Consider the following 27,492-nt stretch of genomic DNA (forward strand, 5'->3'; position numbering starts at 1 on the left):
TGATGATGAAGGTGATGATGATGATGATGATGATGATGATGATGATGATGATGACTATTTTTTTTTATTAATCAAAGGAAAAGTACAGTAATTCAGGTAATACAACAGCACATAACTCAGAACTTATATGACATAAGTACAACAGGTGAACACCAAAGGAATGAAAATGTAAAAAGTTAAATTCCTTTAAAAGGGAAAAAAACAAAACACAGGAGTACATAAATACACAAATATTTACTTATTCAGTTGAAGGTAATAGGGGAAAAGTTTTCATAATTTTCCAAAGCATATTGCTGTTTCTGTTGTTTAATAAACTGAGTGACTTGGGTAGAGAATTCAGGTCTAGGAGAAAAGTTTAGGAGTTGATTTGGCAAATTAATAGTGGATGGAAAAAATTGTATTTAGAATTATGAAGTTAAGTGGATATTCAAGAGCGCCATCATTTGGATTAGCATAGTAACAAATAATATCTTTAAGGTTTAAGGAGTAGAGAGTTAGCAGCTTCAAAAAGTGAGACTCGAGATGTCTCCAAAACTTCTGGGATATTTCACGCTCAAAAAATAGGTGAGGAATTGTTTCTAAATCATGTTTACAAAAGGTACATTCATGAATTTGTGACGATGAACAGGACTGACCCCCCGTTACGTACTATGGTTACGTACTGTATTTAGGAAAGCTTCAGTGGGAAAGCTTTTATTTTGAAAATGTTGACCCGGAAGTAGCTAGCCAGTTGTACTGGAGCGGAGCCAGCGGCTGTCCTCACCCTGCCTCCTCCCGCCTCCCCGCCTGTCACTGAACAACAAGCCTTCACAGAGTATCACTGAGGCTCCGGCACCATAGTCCCGTCACAGACACACTCTGAGATGCCAAGAAAGTCGCGCCTCACCGACACAGCTCTTCGAGTCGTCAGCGCTGATCAGTGAGCAGCAGCGTCTCCGTGGCGCTCCCGTTCATCGACGTTAGCCGGAGAGGTAAGAGGGGATGCGGGTTAGAGCCGCTGCAGCCGGGTCTGTATTACCTGACTCATGTTAGCTTACTGCTGGTTATCTTTGTTATCCGGACATTATTCCCCAGATGTGGAGACGTTAATGCAGCGGTGTCCTGACTTCACTTTGACCATGTTAACGTTAACACACAGCTATAGCTATGTTACAGCTTACGGCCCATTTAAGCTTGTCTCATTAGTGGCTAGTTAGGTAGATTAATGTCAACCGATAAGCATTAGGTTACATTACAGCTGTGTTATAATATTGGTAATTGGTGTCAAACAGAACACCAATAATCGGCAGCTACCCGTGACGGAGTCCTCGTGGGTTTATGTGTCTGTAGAGGTGTTCTTCACATCTACTTCATGTATTTGTTTTATCTTGTGGCTCGTTAATGTTAAAGGTTTTATTCTCTAATCACTGCGTCCGGACACGTCTTTTCATTGTCACGTTAGAGGCCTTTCAGAAACTGAATGAATGAGAGCTGTCGGCTGTCTGAAGACAAATATTCAACACAATATCAGAATATTCTGTCGGATCAGATCAATACAAGTGTTTGTTACTGAGATGTACTGTATATCAGCCAGGAAGGTGTTTACCACCCTCATGATACCAACCATGGACTAAGCTGAGATGGTACAGCTGAGGTTATCCTGCAGTCTGTCTCTGGCATCACTGACAGCTTCCCTCCATCCACACAGACACACACACACACACACACACACACACACACACACACACACACACACACACACACACACAGACAGTGGCTGTGATGCTGTAAATCAGTAATTTCAATGGCAGAATAAAGTTTTCAAATGATTGTAATCAGGCTCCAGCTGAACACTGTGACCTGACTGTGCTGTGTGCTCGCTGTCTTGACCTGATTGCACATTCGTCTCAGCAAACCGGAGGTTGGAGCCACTATGAGAATGAAATCTGGGACAGCCCAGGTCAACCTAAAAAAGGTGACCATGTGACGCATTTCCTCCATAGTTTCTTATTTCTATTCATATTTAAGTAGGGCACCTGTAAGACATCTGCAGCAGCTCTGTGTGTTCGGTGGATCGCACCATGTTAGTTCTTTTTCCTTGTTCACATGTATTTCTTGGTAGTTTAATTATAAACCCATATTGATATAAAGTGTTAACTAGGCAGTATTTTTATGATATTGTTTCTCATTCCATTTATTTGTTTTCAGGTGTGAAAAGTCAGTGTCATGACTGGAGCTGAGACTGAGGATGATATTCCATTAGGTGAAAGGAAGACTGTCACAGACTTCTGCTATCTCCTGGACAAGTCCAAACAACTCTTCAATGGGCTAAGGTCAGTTTCTACTTACTCTGTCTGCTGGAGTGTATGTTGTAATCACGCAGATACTTCCAGGGACTTCCTGTTGGAAATACATGCAGTACACAGAAATTATATGAAAAGAATCCAGTCCAGTATCTTTAGAAGGTATGTTCATATTTGGGCAGTTCAGCCAATTCATGATGTGCTTCCAGCGCTAATACAGGAAATAGTGTTCCTTTTATGGAACATTGAGGAGGTTAAGGTGGAAATTGAGTGTGTTGTGTAAAAAAAAACACAAAAATGTAACCACTGGTGATGCATCGATCTCATGTGCCGAATCGGTTTGGGTGCTGACCCTGAGCTCTTTAAGCAGCTCAGGTATCGGCCATGATGTGACTAATCCACATTAAATACAGTTTCTTTGTCAGTGTCATTATACAGTTCATCCCTATTAAGGAGTGGTGGTGCAGTGATTAGCATTGTCATCTCACAGTAAGAAGGCTCTGGGTTGGAAGCTGCGGGCTGGCTGGAGCCTTTCTGTGTTGGTGGGTTTCCTCTGGGTGTGGCGTGAATGTGAGTGTGAATGGTTGTTTGTCTCTGTATGTCAGTCCTGTGATAGACATGCGACTTGTCCAAAAAGGATAAGTGGTATGGCTAATGGATGAATTAATTTATATTTGGTATGTTCATTCAGATTAAACTGTGAGCTCTACTGGTTTGCCTTGAGTTGAAGTGTTAAAATATTTGTGTTTTTTGCAACTTTATTTTTTATCATTATTATTGACATTATCAGGCATCAAGAAGGGGTTGACATTATACCCATACAGTAAAGGGTCTGACAGTGATATAGGTCTTAGCCTGGATTTCCCATATATCATTCCAATCACCTTCTTCATTATGTGAAACATGGTGCCATCATCAGCAAAAAGTAATGGAACATAGATGAAGATGCTGTTACCAAGTCATTAATGTGTATGAGGAACAAAGGTGGTCCAAGAATGGAACCTTGTGGGACACCACTAGTAATTTGTGACCTGTTAGAAATCCATACATTAACATTTACAAGTTATTTTTGACTGGTGATATAATTCGGGAGCCATTCGGAGGTCCATCTATTAAATCCATAATATGACAACTGACAAATTGTAAAATACACTTAAGGCATATTCATTATTTGTGTGTTTTGCTATTGCTACATAGCTAACATTAGCATTAACGGCTGTCTAATTTCCAGTCTAGAATAAACAGCGTCTCCAACAGCTGTCTCCAGAGGTGGAAAGTAACCGTGGATTTTTAATATATAGTACATGTCATTTGTTCTTTTTGATGACTGATAACTCTCATCTTAACTCCTTGTATTTTTTTTAGTTAAAATATCTTTAATTTAAGTTTGGCACAGTAAGTATGTATCAGCCAGTTAATCAGCTGTCAGCTTTGTCCTGCTCCAAACTATTGTTATTATATTGGCCTTTAAAAACCATTATCAGTGGACTGTTAGCATAAACCTACGTGTATTTTTTGTAATCAGTTAAAGCACCAGTTCTGACATTTTCCCCAATAAAATATCATGAAAATTTGATGATAAAAAAAAAAAATCCATCCAACAGAATTTAATCTCCCTTCTTTATTGACTTATAGGCAAAACTGTTAATAAAAATGAGCATTTATGTAACATGAGCACCATGTCTACATGGTGAACATGAACTGAGTCCTCTGACTATTTATGGCTGCTCTGACTACTTTCCTGCTGTGGAAATGAAAAGCTTTTTTCTAGTGATTATGTAATTGAAACAATTATCAGATGAGTGTCACTGACCTAATTACAACCATATATAGGATAACTGTTATTGGTTGTAGACTGATTGGTGTTCCACTGTCACAGTTATACACTGCCATCTCAAATCTTATTGGCTTGGTATTTTCGACAGTAACATCGATACAGTAATATTTCCATCATTCAAGCTATTCTGTTGGTGGAGTCATATCCACTGTCACCACCTTGAGTCTTGAATAATGTCCATTGTTTGAATCTGTGGATGTTTGATGCATCATTTGTGATATTTCACTGTCTAAGGTTTCCTTAAGAGTTTTTGACTTTTAGTGATATAATGGAGCTATTTTTCTGCGTGGGTCCCCCCTGTTTATCCCTGTGCATGAGGAGTCACATGCACATGTGCACGGATGACGCTATCAACAATCCCACCAATGATGGCACACTATTCCACTTCCCATCAGGGGGTGGTAACACGCCAAGATGTGCAGCAGAGCTCTGACAAAGGCAGAGAAGAAGACTTGTAGGTCATAGACATGGATTTAAAATCTCACAAAATCAGCTTTGCAAACGTTTTATGAGGAACGAAATGCACCCTGTGTATTTGTTAGATGTCAAAGACGCACACAATTCATTCTGCTAAACAGTGTTGAATGTAAAATTAACTTTTGTCTGTTTACTAGAAGACTCCAAAGGATTTAAGCTCCCTCTCTTTAGTGTTTATCATTATTGATCAATCTATGATATAATGGCAAAAGTTTTCCTTCTTCTGGCTCAATTTGCTTGTATTATGAATTGGTTCACTATTAAGGCTTAGTCCCGACCACAGCACCCCGGGTTTGAGTACAACTAGCAGCCCTTTGCTGCATGTCATCCGCTCTCTCTCCCTGACTTTCCAGTCTCTCTCTCACTGGCTATCAGATAAAGGTAAAAAATGCCCCCAAAAATCTTTTATATTATGGGCTCAGTGTTTTTGTGTGTTGTGTGTTCAGTAGTAAACTTGAGTTTTGATAATGTTGTTTTTCTTCATTTGGAGTGAGTTTGCTCAGAATGCCATGGTTACTGTTGACAATGGTTCTAGCACAGAAAACAAATGAGAATGCAGCTAAAGAATGTCCCTCTGTGGAGCACAGAAGGGATGGTTTAACCTTGTCTGGTGCCTATGGAATACACCACACTTCAAACTGTATCAATGTTCTTATGCACCCTGGTTTCTAAGAAGGTGACCTGGATGCTCCTCTTACAGCAGGTTTTTATTTTTTAAAGTCAGGCCAGGGTCAGGTCCTCAGACTGACTCTCGATGTTTTTGTTGTGATACTGTTACAGTGACTATCACAATAAGCTCAGAGAGACTGTGGAGTGTGAACGGACAGACTGACCATCTGGAGTAGCAGGAGTTTTCCTGCTGAGTTTGTGAACCTGTCATGTGGTGGAGAGCCAAGCAGGACAGAAGTAAGAAAGGAAAAGGCCAGGCCCTTGAACTGGACTGATGGATGGATGAGAGAATGGTTTATTAGTTGGAGAGATTAGATCTCACTGCTCCCTGTGTGTTTTCACCATGTCACCTTGATTCTGGTGCATTCTGCTTGTTATGATCTGAGCTGAGTGACACACAGAGTTTGTACTGTATTAGTCACAGCTGACGCTATGTTCTCATCATGTTTGAATCACTCACTTGATCATCAGCCCAAAGGGTCCATTTTAAAGGGCTCACAGTTCACAGCCATGTGAAATGACTGAAAATATAAAAGACCACATTTATTGAATATTTTTCATACTTATCTCCTTTTTTACTCTGAACACTGGATTTCCATTTGAACCCAGGTGTCATAGCCAAACACTGTAGTGTCAACCTTCAATGAAAACATCCAGCTTGCTGTTTCATCTTCTCCTGTAGTAGTCATGTGACATGGAAACCATCTTTTCATCAATAAATGATTTAGTTACATAAGGAGGCTATTGGGCCAGAGGTCTTCAGAAGTACATGTATGGTATGAATTGATGTAAGGAAGTAGAACATAGGAAGGTAGGACGTTTTTTATTAGGGCAGGGTATCAAACCTGTATACTTTATGGACCAACCAAATTGGTTTGATTCTATCAGGGATCTTAAAATGCCCCAAATCACCTCAGTATGGATTGCCATTTAAATCAATATTAGATAAATAGATATATAAATATATAAATACAGCTATGAAATAAATCCTGAAATAAATAAATTAGGTAATAAATAAATAAATAGCTATACAAATAAAAAAATTAATTGCTAAATAACATGAAGAGTAAATTCAGTAACCACGCCTCCTCATTTGTATATAACACATGAAAGTAAAAAGAGCTGGGAAATAAATGTGGCATTTGGAAATAAAAGTCTCCGGAAATAAATAAATGTGGAATTATAAAATCAAAGTCCCCTGAAATAAATAAAAAGGTCATTATTGAAATAAGAAGCTATTAATTATTTGTATTCCTTTGTATATCTATTTATTTACTCAAATATATTTATATATATTCTATATTTATAAACCTAATTTATTTATTTCATAGCTGTATTTATTTATGTATGTGTTGATTTATTTTTTTTATGTTGATAATTTTTAGTATTTATTGTGGTTTGTGGATTGGATCAGGTGATTGACAGAAAATTATTGAACAATTTTGATAATCTGTTCATAGTTTGTTCAGACAGAACAAGATGTTTGAAGCATCATTCTGGGTTCTGTGGAACTGTGATGGGTATTTATTTATACTTTATCGATTAATCTTTAAAATAGTTCAATTATTCAAAACATTTATCAGTTGGAGTCTGAACATAATCCTGTTGAGATTAAATTCTCACATGGGGATCTTGTGGTTTTCATGACTAAATAAACTTTAGACCTTGTGTAGTTGTTGTGGAAACAACAACATATTTGTTTTAACACAAAGAAACCAGTTTGACTCAGAACAGATGTCGGCTGTTTTATGTCGCTACATGTTGATCGGGGTTGGGGTTTTCAGGACTGAGATGTATCAACGTTTCTTAACAGTGATCAATCTTTCCAGATTTTCCTCTGACAATTGCAAATCCTGACCGCTGTATACCAGGAAACCTCCTATACTGGAGTTTGTGTTGTGTTACTATGACAGTCAGCAGCTGCCAGCTGTCATCACCAGTCTCACCTGCATAACTGTATGTTTTACAAGGTTTTTTTTTTTATGGGAATTTAGATATTTGAAACCATAATATAAAAAATACAGTTAGTGTAGACATGGCTTTGTTTTTTGAATGCATTATGACAAAAAAATGTAAAATAAATCAACGTTAACTGATGTTGTGGCACCGTAGCTACAGCACCCACTTTGGTAACTACTGGTCCAAAAATCTATCTTTATATCAGTATTCAGCACAAGTGTGCATCAAATCTGTTGTATATGAAAACATGCACGGTTCTTTATGTTATTTTTAAATCATAGAACAGACAGACACAAAAATGTTGTTTATCAGTCCAATAAGCACCAATGATTCAACTGTGAACACTAACAACAGCAGATCCCCCCACCATGTCCCCTCATTCACTGAGCTCATGTGTAAAGTGTCAGAGAAAATTCCGAGATGTTTCAGATCCTGAGGAACTAAAGCACCACAAACAAATAGCTGTATTAAACTGTGTGAGTATTTAACTGTCTCTTTATTGCTCTGATTGTTTGCACTCAAAGATGTTGTGAATGTGACTTCTCCTTTCTCTCCTCCTTTGTTCTTCAGAGACCTTCCTCAGTATGGACACAAGCAGTGGCAATCCTACTTTGGACGGACTTTTGATGTCTACACTAAACTGTGGAAGTTTCAGCAGCAGCACAGGTTATTTCCATCTCTTATCCCACATTATGCCATTACTAGAGTTTGGTCGATTTCTGGTTTTGCCGTTTAAATCCGGTTTTGTGTTTTATGTGAACCAGCTGAATCAACGTGTCATTACGATCAGCAACCTATTATGTTTCTCAGCTCATTAACACAGAGACATATGTATTTATAGTAATAGGTAATCACTGCCACAGAGTCGTGTCTCTGATGTTTTGTCTCACTCAGGTTGATTTCTATCATTGTTTAGTGCTCAGTATTGTATTGTTTGTGTTTACTGACAGGCAGGTTCTGGACAGTCGGTATGGATTGAAGAGATGGCAGATTGGGGAAGTTGCATCCAAAATTGGACAGCTTTACTACCACTACTAGTAAGTCAAACCATGTCTCAACTACACTAAAAAATGGAACTAAAACAACAACAGCCACTTGACTTCTAGACAGATGAGTTAGAAGTGTTGTAAACATCTGTAGAAAGATCGCCTGTATCTACTAATGAGTGTTTTTTTAATCAAACCAGAAGACAACGTTAGTCTGCCATTAGCCTCTCAATGGATAAGTTCTGCCTGTTGACATTTTACTGCTTGTGTAGGAGCAATAAAACAGCAGCCATATAGATGAAAATGAAGGTTAGGACATATTAATGGTTATCCTAAAGTTAGGAGAGTTTATTTAAGATTTCATCACAGGGCTTAGGGGCCAGAATTACTGCACAGCTAATTGATTATACTTGTTCTAGGGGTGGGCGATATGACGATATTAGATCGTGAAGGATTACAACGTGAAGACGATCTTTCAAACTGCAGAGATCGTGGGATCGTCTAGGGCACATTCTATAAATTGCAGTTCTATGCTGATGCACCGACGCACCAGACGTATTGACGTCGTCAACCTGACCGACCAATCATAGCGAATTACGGGCAGTGATGCGCTTTCCTACCCGCCTCCTTGTTTGTGTGTGTAGCGGTAGCACATGGAGAGCGATGGCTGAAAGCCAAACGGAGTCGGTCGCTAAAAAAAATTCCACCTCCATTATATGGAATTGGTTTGGATTTTCCGCAACTGATCAAGCGCAAGCAATTTTTTCTCCAATTTAAGATCGTGATAAAATCGAAATCGTGATTTTATTTTTAAAAAATCGTGATATGATATTTTTGCCATATCGCCCACCCCTAACTTGTTCCCATTTTGAGTTTTGAGTTTCAGATACATCTAATGTATGTGATCGTAAAACAATATTTGTTAAATGCAGCAACACAGGGTGAAGAAAAATTTCCTAGAGGGGACAATAAAGTGTATTGTATATCGTATCGTAACATCATATTGTAATGCATAGTAACATATTGTATCGTAACATCACATATCATATTATAATGCATAGTAACACATTGTCACAAATCATAACATATTGTATCGTAACATATTGTATTGTATCATAACATGTTATAACGTATTGTATTGTAACATATCGTATTGTATCGCATGTATTTGTCTCTATCTCATACACATGCATGCAGACAATTGATTTCTGTGTGCAGCATTCTACTGTAGCTAATAATGAAAATTAGATTGAGTGAATGTGGAAAAATTATTTGGGCACAGTCTGAAGCTAGCAAAATGTTATTGGTAGCAAACAGCAATGTATGAAACGTTATGGTGGCAGCTTCATTTTGAGCTGCCACTGACCGTCACTATTACCAGTTAAAATTAAAAATGGCGGCTGTGGCAGTTGACAATAATTAACATTGAGTGACTTGATGGCACCTCAAAAGCAAACTTGTCTGTTGTCAGGTTTGTGTTGTGCGCTCTCTGTAGCCGCTGTCTGCTCTGTGCTAGGTCAGACATGTTTTGTAAGGGAAGAACCTCCACTCTCTCAACACCACTGCATGATCCGAGGGTTCCAACACCTCTAACAGAGAGAGGAGTCTTCTCTGCATTCTCCCAGTAAAACTTTCATTCATATCACATCAATAGTTAAAGTTTATAGACTCAACCATTATAACCAGGACCTTCAGTATTTGGATCAAGAAACTTTGAAACTAGAGAAACTAGAATTAAGCAGGCTACAGCTATTTCACTTATTTCAATGTGTCAGGTTTGTGAATTAATACTGTATGTAACCAATTTATAGATTTTCTGAAACGAATCAAATTATTTCAAATTGTCTTTATTTGAAAATGTTCTCAGCTCCAGAGACAATAACACATTTTCTGTTTCACAGCCTTCGTACCTCAGAAACAAGTTACCTGAATGAGGCCTTTTCATTCTACTCAGCCATCCGCCAGCGATCCTACTATTTTCAGGTCAACAAAGAGGACAGGTGAGTTCCTCTAACTTTTTTTTTTTTCTTAAATATTTGTGAGCTGCAGTTTGTGGGATTGATGCATGTTAATAGTTTTTGGATGATGGGGCTGTATAACACAGAGGAATAAGATATATCACACTTTGGATATGCACACAATACTTGTTAGTAGGATACATTCACTAGTGGTTTGCGTCTCAACATGAAAAATATAGAATATAAGACTTATTATTTAAATTTCACAACCACAGACAGAGTGAACCATAAGGTGTAATCAGTAGCCTCAATGTACATGGCTTGAAATGTGCCCGTTCTTTAGTGTGGATTTGTTCTTACTATCTTCTCTTGTCTTTTATCAGGCCAGAATTAGTAGTGAAGAAGCTTCGGTATTATGCTCGCTACATAGTCGTCTGTTTACTGCTCAACAAGATGGACCTAGTCAAAGTTTTGGTGAAGGTATAGAAGCAATATTTTCTGACTACAGCATGAACAACCCTTCATAGCATTCATTTCAGTGTCTCACTGAGGTATATGGACACACTTGTACACTAAACTAATCTGATAGACCACCACCACACCCCATGTAAAAGTAGGAGGAATTTAATAGACCATGGGAAAGATTTCCCTGCACCTCAGCAGAGTCTTCAAACACTTTACTCACAGTCTCATGGAGACCTGGCGGAGGATGCGCCCTCTCTGCGGCAGCCTAGTACTTTTAGTATTCAGGGGTCAAGCCCACAGGGCAGGCTGCCCTGTGTGACTGAAGAAAGTAGGTCCTTGCGTGGTGGGAGGGGTCATGAACAGCCGCAGACAAGCTGCTTCCTCTCTGCCATTCAGTGAAGAGCGATTACATGTAGGTTCAGACGATTCCACCAAACCTTGGGGACTGGAGGTGAAGGAGATGCAGACGTTGTTAGGGTGTAATGGTGACAGGCGTCATGGTTTAGTATGTACCTTGGTTTTGTGGGAAAAACAAAAGACAAAAAATACGGCACTTTTTCAACAAATACTAAGATGCAGAACTATTCATTGAAAGGTGGACAAATGGAAAAATTAACTAATTACTGTTTAATTCTGTTTTAAGTCTTATTCGACAATCTTCAAGGATTGGTGGAGTCACACACTGTGGCACAGCTCCTGATTAATTTTCTTCTACCGGCCAAATGTTCATTCAGCAGCTTGACCAGTTTTACTGCCGTTAATAAGCAGCATTTTACCTTCAGTAAGATTCTGTCTTTGTCAATAATGTTATCAGCTCTCGCCAAGCTCCATATTTTCCTCTTCTTCTGTGTTTTATTTGAAGTGTTGATCCATAAGAAAATATATTTGTGGTTTAAAGAACCAAAAACCATCTCAATTTAGTTTTACATCTCTGTCAGCTTCTCTCTCCTGATTGGCTGACTCTATTCTGAGTGACATATGGCCAGGCCAACAACACAGATTATAGCCTGCTACTGTAGCTTGATAAAACTGACTGGTAACTGTAAATGGTGATGGTCAGTCAGCGCTGAAATGCCGCTGAGGTGCAGAAGGGGAGGTTGGGGTTGGACCTGAAGGGCACCTTGGCTAAAGTCTGCACTGTAGTAATCAGAAAGTCTGTGGTTTGATCCCCAGCTCCTCCAGGCCTAGGGTAACTCACTGAAAAAACTACAATGAAGCTGGTGGCGTTGGCTCACTGAACATCTGATGTGGAGTGAAACTTTAAACACAGGTCCCAGAAGCTGTTCCAACTATTTCATTTGTTACTATTAAAGACGTTTAGGTCGAAAGTTATTTTTTTTATTTTTTTGGATGATTTTTTTCCATACATAAAGTAATACATAAAGTTAATGAATACAATTACATCAGAACTTAAAATGTAATAAACTTAAGTAAATCAAGCTGACATTCCTTCCACTTACTTCATTTATGCTTCCACCATCTCTCTCTTCACTCTCAGGGTATTAAATATAGGAATCTAATGAAACACAATACAAATAGACTTTCAAACAAAGGCCATGCCACAATAAAAGGCTAACCAAATAACCGATATAATATTAACCAAATAAAATAACCTAAGGTTTGAAAAGTCCATTCTTTAACTCACGGTGGTTCTCTCTTCTCTTTGTTCTCAGTGGTTTGGAGGGAAAGGGCTTGGCAGACAGAAGGGTGGGGTTATATAACTTCCTGGGTGTGGTTAGTAGGATGACAGGTGATCTTAGGTGAGGCGGGGTATTACTGACTGGTGATTGAACATTTACTGAACCCCAAACCCCACATTGATGACGTGTCATTGGTGTGAGTGAGTGTGTTAGAGAAGCTGTTTGAATATGTGTGTGGATGGGTGAATGTAAGACTATAAAAGCACTATAGAAATCCAGTCCTTTGGTAGTTCATGTAGCTGCAAAGCGTCATCGACAGGGTTCTCTGAGACAAATATGCCCTTGGAACAACTTGAAAATAAATATCCTGGCCCAGGTAGAAGACCTGAGCATCTTCTAGAAGCTCCTCCCCCACTGTCCACACCTCCTCCTCATGAACCACCATGAGTCCTGCATGGGTCCAGTTTTGCTAATCTGCACCCGCCCCACACCCATAAAGTTTGGTACCAGAACCGACCTGTTACTGACCATTAACTCTAAATGAGCTCCTGATCTGAGCCTGTGACCTGTACCTGTAGTATTATTTAGAATTACACAGTCATTCACTCTACAACTCATCCAGGTTTAATTGCAATTAATCTGCTGTTTTGTGAAATGTTCAGCTGTGCGACACACTCGCTCACTCAACTCCTACACACACACACATACAATAGAAAACTGATTTTGTGGTAATCATGTGTCCATGTATCTAAAGTGACTCCCCACTGCTTTCAGATCTGATGCATTCACTCATTTACTTAAGGAATGATGGTGATATAGTGGCAACAGGTTTGTCACAGACATTCACAATTAAAAAATCACGTTGGCTAATCAGGCTTAAAAACTGTGCCTTTTTATTTTAATTTTTTTTTTTGGTTTATTTAACCCACTGCTCCCCTACATGGAGTTCATTCTTACCTGGATCTAAATTATTAAAAAGAATCTTTTTTACCCAACACATATGATCACCTGCAGGTACCTGATCTGGTGACGACTCAAGTAGATTCAACAAATTATTGTGAGAGTTGGTGGGGTTGTGGTGTCCCTGAGTGAGACATTGAAACTAATGCTCTGCATTTACAAACAAAACCTAAACTCTGAACACAGCTTCCACTCTTCATTCAGAATACTGGGGCCAGATGTCCGCCCTCATTATATCTATTTATATATTTCTAAATCTAGTAAAAGCCAAACTTTTGCAGTAGTGATTGTATTTGTAAATATACCTCACCACATCTCCTCCCCCCTGTCTGCAGGAGTTATCTGAGGAAATCGAAGATTACACACAGAGATTCAACACAGAGGATCAGCTGGAGTGGAACCTGGTTCTACAGGAAGTGGCAGCCTTTGTGGAGGTAAGCAGCCACACGTAACAGTGTTCAGCACTGATACAAATGTTTGGACCGACTCTGGCTCACTGGTTTTACTCTCCTTTGTTTGTGTGACACAGGCAGATCCAGTGGTCGTCCTGAATGACAACAACTCTGTGGTCGTCATCAGCAATCGGCTGCAGGAAGGAAGCGTTCCTCCACTGGAACAAGGCATGGTGGTTGGGCAGCTCGTCCTTGCAGATGCACTAATCATCGGCAACTGTAACAACCAGGTTTTAACCCACTAATTCTAATTCACAGTTCCTAATGACTCATACACATTAGTCTCACCGTTATCCGCCTCCATTATCTTTCTGCTATTTGTTTGTATTTCTTGAAACCAATCAGTGGTCTTGGGCTGTGCTGAGCCCAGGATGCAGCGACGGTGCCCTGGCAAAATACAGCCAGGAAGGAACATTTGTACGTAGGGAGACAATCCCTGTCATTAAAATGACTGATTCCCCACAAAAGAAGATGCCACAAAAAACAGTGAAAGACATATGTTGACTATATGATACGAGTTTAACTGGTAAAAAAAAAAAAAGACCAACATAATTTGATTATCGGTGCCATAGAGGTGAAACCTGCTTGTACTTAAGCTGCAGGAGCTCGCTGGACTCATTAAAACCACAGATGAGTTGCTAGCGGTATGTTATTAAACTGATATCACAGAAGCTTGTATGAAGAAGAACAGATCGGTACATCGGTCACTGCCCATGTCGCTGCCAGAGTAAAGAGTTGTGGCAAATCAACTCCGACTGGTGACGTCTGTGTCAGGCTCAGAGTCCTGTGAGACGGAGTCTGGGCTTTTCTTTGCTGCATTCACAAGGTTTTGATCCTGCAACTGTAGTGAAATCAGATATATTGGCTAAATATAAGACATGCCATTGATAATTAAACAAAGGTTTATGAATAGCTAATCTATACAGGAGTTTCTTCAATGACAACTTGCCCATGTAGCTACATTTACCACCAAAACAAAGCCTGATGCTTTTCAGAGACGTATTCATGTGGCTGTCTAGATTTATGATGGTTAGGCCAGGAACACACTGGAATGCGTGGCGGCTGCGGAACATCTTGTTTTTCATTTTGGCGCCCATGTTCACAGGTTAGAGTGGACACGCTGCACATCTCACACCCTGCGGCTGCGTTGTGTGATCTAGAGATTCGCCGTCTCGTCCATTTGTCGTGCGTGATGCGTCTCCCAGCAGAAACAGACGGAGAAAAGACCTGTTGAGGTCGTATTGACATCATATCAGCAACATCACATAAAAGTGACTCCTTCCAATCTAGTTATCTATGTCTTGGCTGAATCTGAAAATGGCACAGACATGAAAAATATAAATTTCTAACCATTGTAGCAGCTGCATGTGGAGACAGAGACATTTTAGTGACGATTTCTGTCAAGTGTAAATCAGAAATGAATTAATAATGAAAAGAAATCCAACATTCCAGTAACCTGCAAACTCTGTGTAGAGAGAGAGAGCTGCAGCAACACAGCAGAGACGCAGCCGGTCTTAACACACACATCTGCTTCTCTGCAGCAGGTCAGTGACGTCGGCCATCGCATGTTAGGGTTTAGCCAACCTCTAACAAGTGACTGGGAAAGTGGTCTCAGACTTGTGGACCCTGCTGTACATGTAGAGATTTGAGAAGCAGCTAAACCTAGTCCTCATAAATGAGTGGCAGCTCGGAGGTTGTCTTCATTTCCCATTAGCGCTGGATATTTTGAAAAACATACAGATAGCAGAAGGGGAGGAGACTGCAGTGTGAAATATGCAGCCAGTGGCAAGTCTATACCCACAGTCTACACCTGGTGACTCAGACTACAAACATATCAACACAACTGTTGACCAGCCTGACTGAGGAAAACTTGTGACGTTAGCTTACACAAACAGTGTAAAAAGCTGTGTTACCCGAAAAACCGTGACACTATCATCCGCAATCTCGTGTCATGAGATTCATATTGGAAGACAGAACCGTGAACCAGGTTCTGCTCCACAAACTGTGGAGCCTCCTGTAGAGTCGGTGGGCCTGAAACAACCTGATGACCCCCTCAGATGAACACATTTGTTCTGAAGTTGCTCCACAAGGGATTGGAAGTGATTTAACAGAAGTTTTCACATTCACTAGTTTTTTTGGATTTAAAGTTTTCTAATATTTCAACATCAACTGAAATAAAAATAATAAAAATCTAAATTAATATTCTGTTCACCACATTAGAATACATCATGGCTGCCAGTTCACAGGATTGATTGATTGATTGATTGATTGATTGATTGATTGATTGATTGATTGATTGATTGATTGATTGATTGATTGATTGATTGATTGATTATTTTGGTTTGAATACTTGTACAGTCCTGTAGGTTCTAGAAAAATTCTCATACTCCAACACCCGTCCCAGGGGTCATATGCTTCTCGTTGTCCAGGGCAACATCCTCATCACACCTGACAGAGTAACATCACCCGTGTTTGAATGTATTCCGTCATCCGGCTTCATGACTGTCACATCCAATGGGCAGCTTCCCATTGAAGGTGCTCTGTGTGTTTGTGTTTACCTTCAGTGTCGCTCACCAAAACACACTGTGTGTCCTGAGACCTGACAGATGTGTTGAATGAATGAATGAATTTCTTTATGAAACATTTGTCAAGTCATTTCTCTTTCTTTGAGAATTTTGAAACCTGCATTGTTTACATCAACACTAGCAGTCTTCTTCTTCTCTGCCTTTATTGCTGCTTGTCTGACTTTCAGTCTGTAGATCAGAGGACTAGTGTGAAACCATTAGCATGACTGTGTGTTGTGTCTCCTGCATGTATGTGCATGTGCTGCACATCCTCGTTAGCATGCATGAGATGAAACAAAACAGAGGACCGTTCAGTTCTAACTTCTTATCAAATGATTCCCTTTTATTTCTGTCACGGTTCAGTTCCACGATGACCTGTTGTTGGCAGCTGTACTCATATTTTCTCTTCCTCTAATACGATGACTGACACTGATTTGTGACTTGAAGCTCCACTCTGAAATTCTTCTTCTTGGGTGACGTCTGAGGCTTGACCACAGATGGAGCTGAACAGGAAGCCTTGTGTAGAAGTTTGTGGCCATTGATTTAGAGATTTATGACGAAGTTAGAAAAGTTTATGATAAGAATACCAAAGTGGACCTGGTTCAGGAGGTGCTACTAAAATATCTGGAGTGAACTAAGCAGCTGACCTTAGTATCATCAGTAAAACCACTATTCTCTCCAGGGTCATTGACGTCTGTTGTTTTCCTCTCGTCTCAGGTGAAGTTCAGTGAGTTGACCATCGACATGTTCCGTATGCTTCAAGCTCTGGAGCGGGAACCTGTGAACCTGGCCACACAGACTTCCAAACAAGGAACGCTGGTGAGTGTGACGTTCATCAGGTCTGACTGTGGTCAACCTGTGGTTTCAGGTGACTTCAGGTTTTGACAGCATTCCTCCAGCAATCCTTTTTTTTTTTTTTTTTTTTACTCGGTCAAATAGATAGAATAGTCTCATATCACTCCCATACTCCCTTCCCTTCATTGGCTCCCTGTTACATACAGAATCCAGTTCAAAATTCTCACTCTCACATACAGAGCACTGCACCATCAAGCCCCTGCATGTTTAACTGATCTACCCCCCTTTTTTTTTCCTTCTGATTCACAGGTGTGTAAGTACACATATAAACACAGTGATTGTGTAAATGTATTATCATTTTGTGAACCAGTCTCATTTGGTAAATGTCAAATTTAAGAAATTAGGTTGTCAGATATTGAAAAAAAAATTGAGAAATGAATCCCAAATTGTATGAAAAAAAAAATGACTTATTTGTAGAAAGAAAGAAGAAAGACGTTCCTCTTGAAATAGGCAGAGATTAAACAACTTACTTTCATGAGTTCTTAGGGACAGTGCTTTGGGAAAAAAGACCAAGATTACATATCTCTGGGAGTACAGGGATATTTTTGTGGATTATGTGTAAATTATTTATTTCCAAAAATCCTGTATATATTTGCACCTCCACATGCAGTGGAATGGTGTACCTTTCTCTGCTCTACATTTTTTACAATTGTCCGGAATATTAGGATTGGAATATCCAAACAAATCAAAGTACAATGTAAATGAAAATTAAAAAGAAATCACATGATAAAAGCTTCTTTATAAAAATGTGTCGTAAGAAGTGAAGAAGAAAAAACTGAACTGAGTCAGAGAGTCTGATCTCCTCTGGCAGGTTGTTCCACAGTTCAGGGCCCTGACAGCAAAGGCCCCGTCTCCTTTGATTTTTAACCTAGACCTTAGACCGACCAGCAGTGAACTACCAGAGGATCTCACACTGTGTCCTGGATCATAAGGGGATAAAAGCTGGGGGGGGGGTCAGCCCAAACCTGACCTTAAAAGTCATGAGAAGAATTTTAAAATCAATCCTAAAATAAACAGGCAGCCAGTGTAGAGATGCTGAGTCCAGGGTGATGTGGACACATCGTTTGGACTGGGTTAGGAGCCGAGCTGCAGCATCTGGACTCAGTGTATAAAGAGAGAAGCGTCCAGCTTCTTCCTTCCTGTTATTTTTTGCTCAAATGAAATAAGGATGTATTTGCATCTAAAAATTCAGTGCAGAATATTCCCACCCAGTCAACAGCAAACATGTTGTATCTCTCTGAGGGCTAGTCTGTAGCAAACACCTGTATGTCGCCATGTTTGTCCTGTAACAGCAGCTCTGTCATTGAAGCTGCAACTGAGAGCTGTGTGAGACGCATCTCTTCCTGAAGAGTTGCATCACGCAGCTCTCAGTTCCAGTGGGTCGTCCACTACATGGAGGGTGGACATGGTTCGATTCCCGGCTCCTCCTGTCCACATTTTGGGCAAGATACAAGATAAATACCCCATCACCTAATAGAAGACTGGTCACAGTTACCATCATCATCATCATATATAGTAAGTAAACTTGGACTGAGATATGAAGAGTAATGATGTCAAATATTTCTCTACAGGAGCCCAGTGAGAAACCAGCCAAACGAGAAAACCCTCACAAGTATTTGCTGTACAAGCCGACGTTCAGCCAGCTGTTTACTTTCTTGTCTGCCTCTTTTAAGGTCAGTGGTTACTTTAATCTTAAGCTAATGTTTGTCATTAGACGTGAGGTTGTTGAGATGTGTCAGATTTACAGGATCTGTCATCCTCGGTGTGTGACACTGTTGATATTTAGATTCTCAGCTTTGTGCTGCTGTTTATTTGTTGTTTTCAGATTGAGGTTCTCTGACTGGGACATTTAAGTATTATCAGGGTCTGTGTTTATCAGCATCTCAGTCGCTCCTCGCGGCAGCTTGAACTCTAACTCGTCCTGATTCATTCAGCAAAGCAAAGTAGAAATTTTGACTGTGTGTTGGAGTTTTTCTTACAGTCACTGTTTAGTTTATTAGGCAGTAAGATAAAAAATGCCTAGGTATAGCAACATTTTTTATGTGTAGACTTTATCGCAGCTTGTTTTTAAATAACTTTTAAATAACAGTGAGGGCAGGGAAATGAATGAAGAGCTGCAGGAGTGATCAGACTTTGTCACTGATGAAACTAGGGAACGGTTGAAGTGATGGCTACGATATGCTATACATTCCAACGCATTGCCGTAGTCATGAAAATCCAAGACCGCTAAGCAACATTCAACTCTAACAATGGCTACTTCACTACTTCAGGACACCGAGGTGGCTCTGAATGTTGCTACAATATGTCTCTTAAAATGACCTGAGAGCTGAGACCATGAGAGCTCTAGATATTTGCTTTAGAGACAATTTGATAACAATGAGGAGTTTGTTTAAATCTGCTGTTACTTCAGCACCACAGACAGCGTCATGGTTTCATCAACACGCAGCACAGTGAGGTGGTGGGCTGGAGAGAGAGGATGGAGGTTAACAGCAGTTTTTGTTAACAAAAGGGTTAGCATCCCCCCACACACACACACAAAAACGCCTACTGGAACATGAGCTTGGCTCGCCTCTTACAGTGGTTGCTTCTCAGCATCTTGAGCGCTGCTGGCAGCAGCTGACATGTCTATGAATAAACTGGAAGAATCAGTCAAATTAGCAGCTATATTCAACAAATATACTCATAAGCCATAAAACTACTAACAGTATAATTGAATATAAACAAAATGACAGTGTCAAACATGATGGAAAAAAAGGAATAATTACCCACCAACTCTTTAACGTATCACAGGGTAAACTGGTCTTTCTCCTGTAGTAGACAGCAGGGCTGCAACAGTAGGAAGTGTCGACATAGAATCTACGTCATCGCATCACGCCGTAGCTGTCCTTTCAGCTGTCGCTGCTTAAAGTCCCCACTCCTGGCAGACCTGAATCATCACTGTGATGAAGCTACAGAACATTTCCTCTGTCGCTGTGAGGACGTCGGGTTTTATGGCGAAAGAATGATTTTTTTCTGTTTAAAGTTCATGTTTCTAACACAAGTCTCCTTAATTTTCTATATAATCTTTTTTTTTTTTTCCATTTCCAGGAATTACCTGCCAACAGCGTTCTGCTGGTTTACCTGTCAGCGACTGGAGTCTTTCCCACTGGTCATTCAGACTATGAAGGTAAAATTTCTTTCTTTGAAAATGTCTTCGCTGACATCATGTGTGATCTTCATGAGATTTTAAGGACTTTTGGAATTTCTTCCAAACTATTTTTGAATTTTTCCTGTTTCATTTAAGAAAACAAAAGATGTCTCCCCTTTTAGTGCAGATTTATGAAGCTTTATACTTGCCCTATTTTGTTTTAGATATGTAGTTAGTACAATGAGTAACTGTGATGCACCAAATCACAGATCCTAGAATATATGTAATACACACATTCGTACATCCAAAAGAAGGCCAAAATAGACTGAAAAACATTTGTAAGTTAGTCTCATGTCATGACAGAGGTCTGTATAACAAACCTCTTCATTAAAGTAGACATGAGACCCTGTTATTCCAGCTAAAGGTCTAAAACGGAGTTGACTGTGTTTCCTTCTTAATAAAACATTAGATTTTTTCCTAAAAGTTTGAAACCTGCACTGTTTTTATTCCATTGTGCTGCCTCTAAGGCTCCTGGGATATTCAGAATATCACCTCTGTGTCTGGAAGTTAGATAAAGCTTTTGTATCTGAACGTCTCCTGCAGGACCGTATGATTTTGGAGGAGTTCTAACTAACACAAATCGAGATGTGGTGAATGGAGAGACGGTGCAGAAGAGGAATCAAGCCCAGAAAGAAATGCACTGGTGAGAAACCACCTCTGCACTGTTCATTATTTCTGTCTGCCTCATGAATTCATCACGATGTCATCAAATGTTCCTTTTAGGAAAAATTCAAGTTGAGATTTTTCAGTACTTAAAATAAAGCAAAGGAAGTTTTCACAGGTTGTTGAAGCTTTGACAGTGAACACAACAGCTTCTCCCACATCCTGTGTTTAGTTACTAAAACCAGTGTTTTAGTTTATCTTGTTGTGACTAATGACAAGTAACATCTATTTGAGTCAGTGTGACGCCTGAGTGCTGCCCACGCTCTGATGATAACAAGCTCTCACCACAACCAGCTACCTGCACAACAGCTGACTAAAGATAGAAATGTAGGTTCCTGATATTTACTGGTTTGTAATGTTGCAGCCTTCATCCAGGAGACTTATTCCCCTTCACCCGGAAGCCGCTCTTTGTCATCGTGGATTCTTCAAATAGCACAGCCTACAAGGTACGAAGCAGGTCAAGTTGCCTAACAAACATCTACAGTCAAGGCCGTAAGTATGTGGACAGTTCTTCATCAGGCTCTGAGCTCCAGCACTCTCAGGCTGAAATAAAATAATGGAGACGACATTAAAGTGGCAGGTCCAAAGCTTGGGAGTTAAACAGTAACTGGACAGGAACACATGAAATCAAACATTAGCAGACTCTTTGCTCTCTCAGACCCTCACTGCAGATGTTGTGGGGTCTCTGCCTTTAGTCTGGTCTTCAGCAGGGTTAGGTGTTTGGTCAGGAGACTGACCCGACCTCGTGAGGAGAAGCTCTGGGATTGTTTTGGGGTTTGGCTGCTCCTGTTTTTCTCCACACTTTCCTTTTTCCATCATTTAGACATAGGTTGATTTTTGTTTCATCCGTCCATCGTTTCTTTGTTTCTTTTTATATATTTTGTTAATGTTGTTGAGATGAAAAGAAATACAGATATTTGGGGTTAAAACCTTGATGAATCCTGGCGTCATCTTTGGTATTTCAGCCGCTCTGTGGTGCTGTCCACAACCATCCAGGACATCATATGGTCTGACCCTCTCCTGAGGGTTTGGGAATGGAGCTCAGTAGTTTAATAGTGAATTGCAGGTGTAAATGGTTTGAGTTATTCTGTATTTCTAAAACAGGTGCTTATGGACAAACACACACACCACACAACACAGCTGTGCTTAATGTTTATCACGCTGTGGATGTGATGTTTGATTATTCATTTAGTATGAAGTGAAAGTAAACCCACGAAAAGGTTGTCATAAAATCTGGATTCACTTCACTTCACCAGTGTCACCAGTTCTCCCGTCTCCAAAACATTTGTCCCATTGACTGTAAATAAAGATGGACGTAGCCTCCATGACGTCACCCACAGGTTTTGAAGCTCGGAGTGAGCTGGCCCACCGTTGCCATCTTGGCAGTGTCTGACTCTGCCCCTAACTCCCATTTAATCCAAAAATGGTCAAAGAGGCGGGGCCTGTGGAGCTGAGACTTCCATGCATGCTGGTTAGTGGCAAGCATACACTCACCCACCTGTCACTCAAAGAGGCCACACCCTTAATTCTACATAACTTTAAGCCTTGATAAAATGTAAACCGGTGAGTTATATAAACAGTTGTCATGAGGGAGGAAATTAGCTCTAGAGACCAAAACTGTATTTTGTACCAGGCTGTAAACTTGTTTATTTCTGCTGTAAAGTTGGACATTTTAGAGTCGAACCACAGACAAAACATTAAATGGTAACAAGGAATAGACCCATATATTAATGCACTACTGTAAAAAAAACTGTCTACTGACAAAGTCTTAAATGCCAGGAGGGAGACCTGTCACAACTTCAACCTGCTCAAATTAAAGCTGAAACTTTAATGTCGTCTCCATTATTTTATTTCATGTTGAATCTGCTGAAGCTCTATAAGCTATGCTGAGCCTGAAGAAGAAAATGTGTAACTGTCTAAATATCGAATATGATGTGATGACAGTCACCAACCGTATATTCTCATAATTAACATGAGGTTTTTTTTTGTCCTAACAGAATTTCACAAATCTTTTTGGCCAGCCTCTGGTGTGTCTACTATCCCCTACAGTGTATCCCAAAAGTGTACAAGGTGTGTGTCACTCAGAACAACACTCAGGATGAATCTGGTGATGTTCTGTTTTCTGTTCGTCAACTAATTCCAGGAAAAGACCAAAACCAACCATGTATTTGTCTCTGAGACCAGAGTCATGTGACCTGGACCTGAGACAGACTAAATGTGATGATGTTAAACTGGTCTTAATCAAATCTTAAAAGACTTGTAACACCAGGGACTTCACCTGGACTTGGAGATGGAGGGATGGGACATGGGCGAGGAAGGACCCATTAGATTTAGGTGCAGATCCAGGGTTTTTTTAATCACTGTCCTCAACATTGTGACATTTTTCCACACTTTCATTGATTTTGCCTTGGAGGAGATCTGCTCCACTGAGAGCCATTCTAGTTTTGCCTTGCCTGTTGAAAGTAATGAAATAGAAAAAATAGAAACATTAATTTCTTTTTTATACTTATACTTTTATACTTATACTTATTTACTATATATATATATATATATATATATATATATATTATTTTATTTTTTTTTATTTTTTTTTATTTCATTTACTCACAAAATACAAACCAAGTTACATAATACTAATATTAAAGGTGCCCCTCAAACAATATCAGCCAAAAGTTCTGTTAATATGCTTGAACTTTGGCTGCACTCTTTTGTTACAACACAAATAGCATTCTGTGTTAATACAGCACTGACAGAAAACAAATCAAAACCATGACAGCCATAGCAACAGCAGTACAAATACTGAAGTACAACTCAACAAAAATAAAAATAACTCATAAAAAATAACCAATTTACTATTATTGTTTAACCTGTTTTGAATGGCAATAATTTGGTGAGTGGCTCATAATGACTTGTTTAGGACTTGGTCTTGACTCAGGACTTGAGTTGTGGCTTTGTAGTCTTTAAGCTAATGTCCTACTTTCCATATACGCAAGGACTGACGTGATGTAAATTTGGTCATCAGAGGTGAGGTTCTGTGTGGACGCTTTGTTGTGTCTGCTCCAGTCCTCGTGACCAGCTGTGCGTGCTCTCCTCCAATCGGACTAGAAGAAGTACAATAAGAACAACTACATGTCCGTGATGTCTGCAGCTGTAGGGAGCATAACTGAGACCTTAGGCTGTAAACCATGACTCTGTCCCACCTTGATCAAGACCTTTTGACTTTTCTACTCCGTGGCTGTCAGCTCAGAGTCCCCTGGTTCCTCCTGAAGACATTCATCTTAAAAAATATTTAGTTTCATTTTTTAGCTGGACACTAGTTTTTAACAAATGTTACTCAAACAGGAGGAAATAGGGCATTCTTCGGACTATTTTCAGGGGTGGATTAATCCACATCAGGTGCTCTGAGTATTTCTGGCAGCAGGTTAATGTGTTTGTTCATGGTAATGAAAGAAGGAAGTGCAAATGTGTGGTTCACTGATGTGTTGAAAAATGTTTGTTCATAGATTTATTTATTTGTAGGAGACATTTGATGTTGGTTTGGTCTCGTCATGGGCCTGTAGAATATCACCAGCCATGTGCTAAGTTATTTATCATCTGTCAATCTTTATCTCAGAGATGCTGTTATAATGATTTTCTGTCTGTGGTTTAAAAATGTCCAGTCTTTATATTTTATGATGTCCTCACATTGTATGTCTCTGACCTGTGCCCTGTCTCCTCTCACCTGTCCAGATCAGTCTCAGCGTGGGAGTCTCTTCACTCTCTTCCTCTACAGCCCGCTCCTGGCTTTCTCCTCTGTCTGTGGTTTAAACAGTGTGCGACGAGGTCTGTGGGACAGGGCTCAAGAATTTCTTCGCAAAGTCTACCGTGACATCGGGCAGATGATAACTCGATCAAGAACCATAGGTAACATGTCCGCCACCGATTCCGTCATGACTGCTAATATGTTAGGAAGATTGTACTCGAGGTGATGTTTGTTTGTTGTCAGAGCAACAATCCAAAATCAATTTACAATGATTTAAAAAAGAGACACGTTTGAGGAAATGTTTGGGATGTTTGCCTGATTTAATGACTCAGGTGATTAATGTATTATCAAATTGTTGCTGATCAGCTGATCGATGAATCGACCTCTCGGCTCAGCACTAATGTTGTTTTTACAGATCAAGCCTTTTTGCAATTCTTTGGTGACGAGTTCCTGCGACTTCTGCTGATCCGCTTCGTGTTCTGCTCCGCGGCTCTGAGGCTGCATAAACTGTTCCGGGTAAGTCACTGCTGCTGTGGTTCAGCTGGGAAAGGAGCCGGGTTTAAATGAGTGTCAACAGTGCAAGTAAGTCTGTATGTATGTATTGTTATTTTAAGACCCCGCCCCACCCCACTCTACCTCTGATTGGCTGCAACCCTGATATTCTTCTTTGGTGAAAAAAATAAATATAGCACGTCTGTCTTTGAGTGACATCACAACCTTAGAACATATTGGTTAATTCAAAATGAAAAGGGGCCGGCCCTTAAAGGCCCACACCTGACATCACTGGTGGAGGTAACTGCTCCACCACCTGTCTACTCTGTCCCCTGTAAGATCAGTGGTGGAAGAAGTATTCAGATCCTTCACTTAAGTAAAACTGCAGCACAGCAGTAAGTGAAAATAAATGCAAAAATAAAAGTAGTGTCAGCAGTAAAATGTAGTTAAAGTATTAAAGTCAAACTCCTGGTTTGGTTCTTCTGACTGATTTATTATTATTATGTACGACATCATTAGATTCAATAGATTAGATCTGAACATTTATTGACATGAAATCATGAAAAATCACTGTTTGGTGACTGGTGTCATCTTTGACACAGTGTTGTATTTTAAAAACTTGTTATTTTATAATCTTCATCTTAAAAGTAACAAGTCACTAAAGTTGTGAAATAAATGTAGTGGAGTAGAAAGAATGAAGTTGTATGAAATGGAAATTCTCAAGTGAAGTACAAGTACCTCATAATTGTACCGAGCAGTTAGTTGTTGGGTAAGATGTCTGATCCTGAACCAGCATCTTTGGCCACATCTGACTCTGAGCTAGGGTTGCCACTCTTCCCGATTTTCCCAGGATTATTCTCTTTTTTTTTAAGGAACTGTGCCAGAAAATTAATATTATTTCCCATTTTTTGTGAAATCTTCTCATTTAGAATTTCATAGTTTCAAATGAAACCTGTTTCCTTCTACTGCTTCTCTGTTTAATTCCTGGTTCTGTAAAATCTTGTGTCAGTAAACGTATGAAAACAGGTACAACAGTGCCCAATTTACCTTTTTACCTAGCAACTACTGGCCATCCACATCCATGACCTCATGAATTGGGAGACCTGATAGCTGAGGGGTTAGGGTGCACACCAAGTCAGCGCAGCTGCCCTGGGCAGCCAGTTCCTGGTTTGACTCCCGGCTGGCTGAACTCATTGCTGCATGACATTCCTCTGCTCCCCGCGGTTTCTGTCAATCTCTGTTGTCCTTGCAAATACAGGCAAAAAAACCCAGAAAAAACAACCCCACCGTGAATTCTCTGAACTACTACATACTACATACAAAAAGGCCTAAATATCTGCCTTCATCAGTGAGTGACTCGTCCAGATTCTGTGGCTCAGATCTGACAAAACGGCCAAAAAGGAAACACTTCAGATGTGCTGTAGCACCGAAATGAAAAATTTAGTCAGCCCATGTGAAAAGCCGGTCTGGAGCCCTGCAGGATCTCAGTACTCAGTCGTGTGGTCTTGAACACTTTAGTCACATTCATGGTCCATCAGGCTCGTAGGAAACCGTGTCCCACATCACACAACACACTCTACCCACACTTGTCCTAATACCACTTCAGAGCATCTATTCCCAGCTCAGTGCTTCCCACAATGCATCACTGCTGCACTCCACCAGCTGGTAATGGACCTGTACACTGGTCTGCAGATCATCATCACATCACATCATATCTCACTCCTGAGCTGAAGGAAAGAGACAAGAGAGCAGGTATTTCTCCTAAAGTCTGAGTGTGTCCTCCTCTAACTCACATGATTTATAAGAAGAAGAAGAACGGCCTGAATGATATTAATAGTTTGGTAGTTTCTAAAAAAAATAAGACTCACGTAAAGTAGAGATACTTGCAGTGCAGTCCTGATGTAGATGTACTTCGTTTCTGTCCTGAACACACTGAAACACAGAGCCGGTGTTTTAACATTTACACACTCTAGAGGCCGTTTAGGAAAAAGCTGTTTCAGTCTTGATGGAGGTCTGGAACCAAGAGAGAAAGATGTGTTTATAGATTTCACCACCTTGGTGTGTCCTTACTCTCAGTGTTCACTTATTAATAGTATTCCTTTAAAGCATGTGTGACTTTGTGTTTGCAGGAGTCCCGGAGCTTCCCGGAGTCGTACCCTGAGCTGCCTAAACAGGACACAGTGGAGAGCAGCCTCCTACAGAAGCACGTCCTGGAGCTGGCCACCATGCTGGATGTGCAGAGCCTTTTTTGGGATGATTCACTGGAAGCCTACTAACATCTTTGCAAAGGGCACAATGGCACAT

The 27,492-nt window shown here is 40.0% G+C and overlaps 1 protein-coding gene across 2 annotated transcripts; it reads left to right on the top strand.

The window, feature by feature from the left end:
* The first annotated feature begins 841 nt into the window (after window positions 1–841).
* scai (suppressor of cancer cell invasion) lies at window positions 842–27,492 on the top strand. 2 transcript variants are annotated; one of them, XM_022744396.1, is made up of 18 exons: window positions 842–971; window positions 2,188–2,312; window positions 7,795–7,890; window positions 8,175–8,261; window positions 10,112–10,210; window positions 10,552–10,648; window positions 13,569–13,667; window positions 13,763–13,915; window positions 16,967–17,068; window positions 18,676–18,777; window positions 20,192–20,270; window positions 20,835–20,934; window positions 21,319–21,400; window positions 22,952–23,024; window positions 24,684–24,857; window positions 25,112–25,212; window positions 26,881–26,940; window positions 27,318–27,336. In XM_022744396.1, exons 2-17 carry the CDS (start codon window positions 2,206–2,208, stop codon window positions 26,917–26,919), a joined length of 1,590 nt encoding a protein of 529 aa, XP_022600117.1. In that variant the 5' UTR covers window positions 842–971; window positions 2,188–2,205; the 3' UTR covers window positions 26,920–26,940; window positions 27,318–27,336. The 2 variants fall into 2 exon arrangements, with proteins under 2 accessions (XP_022600117.1, XP_022600116.1); XM_022744395.1 differs by lacking the exon at window positions 26,881–26,940 and having other exon boundaries at window positions 27,318–27,492.

This window comes from Seriola dumerili, unplaced genomic scaffold (assembly GCF_002260705.1).
Source record: "Seriola dumerili isolate Sdu_G_001 unplaced genomic scaffold, Sdu_1.0 BDQW01000081.1, whole genome shotgun sequence".
In the NCBI taxonomy this organism is placed as follows: Eukaryota; Metazoa; Chordata; class Actinopteri; order Carangiformes; family Carangidae; genus Seriola; species Seriola dumerili.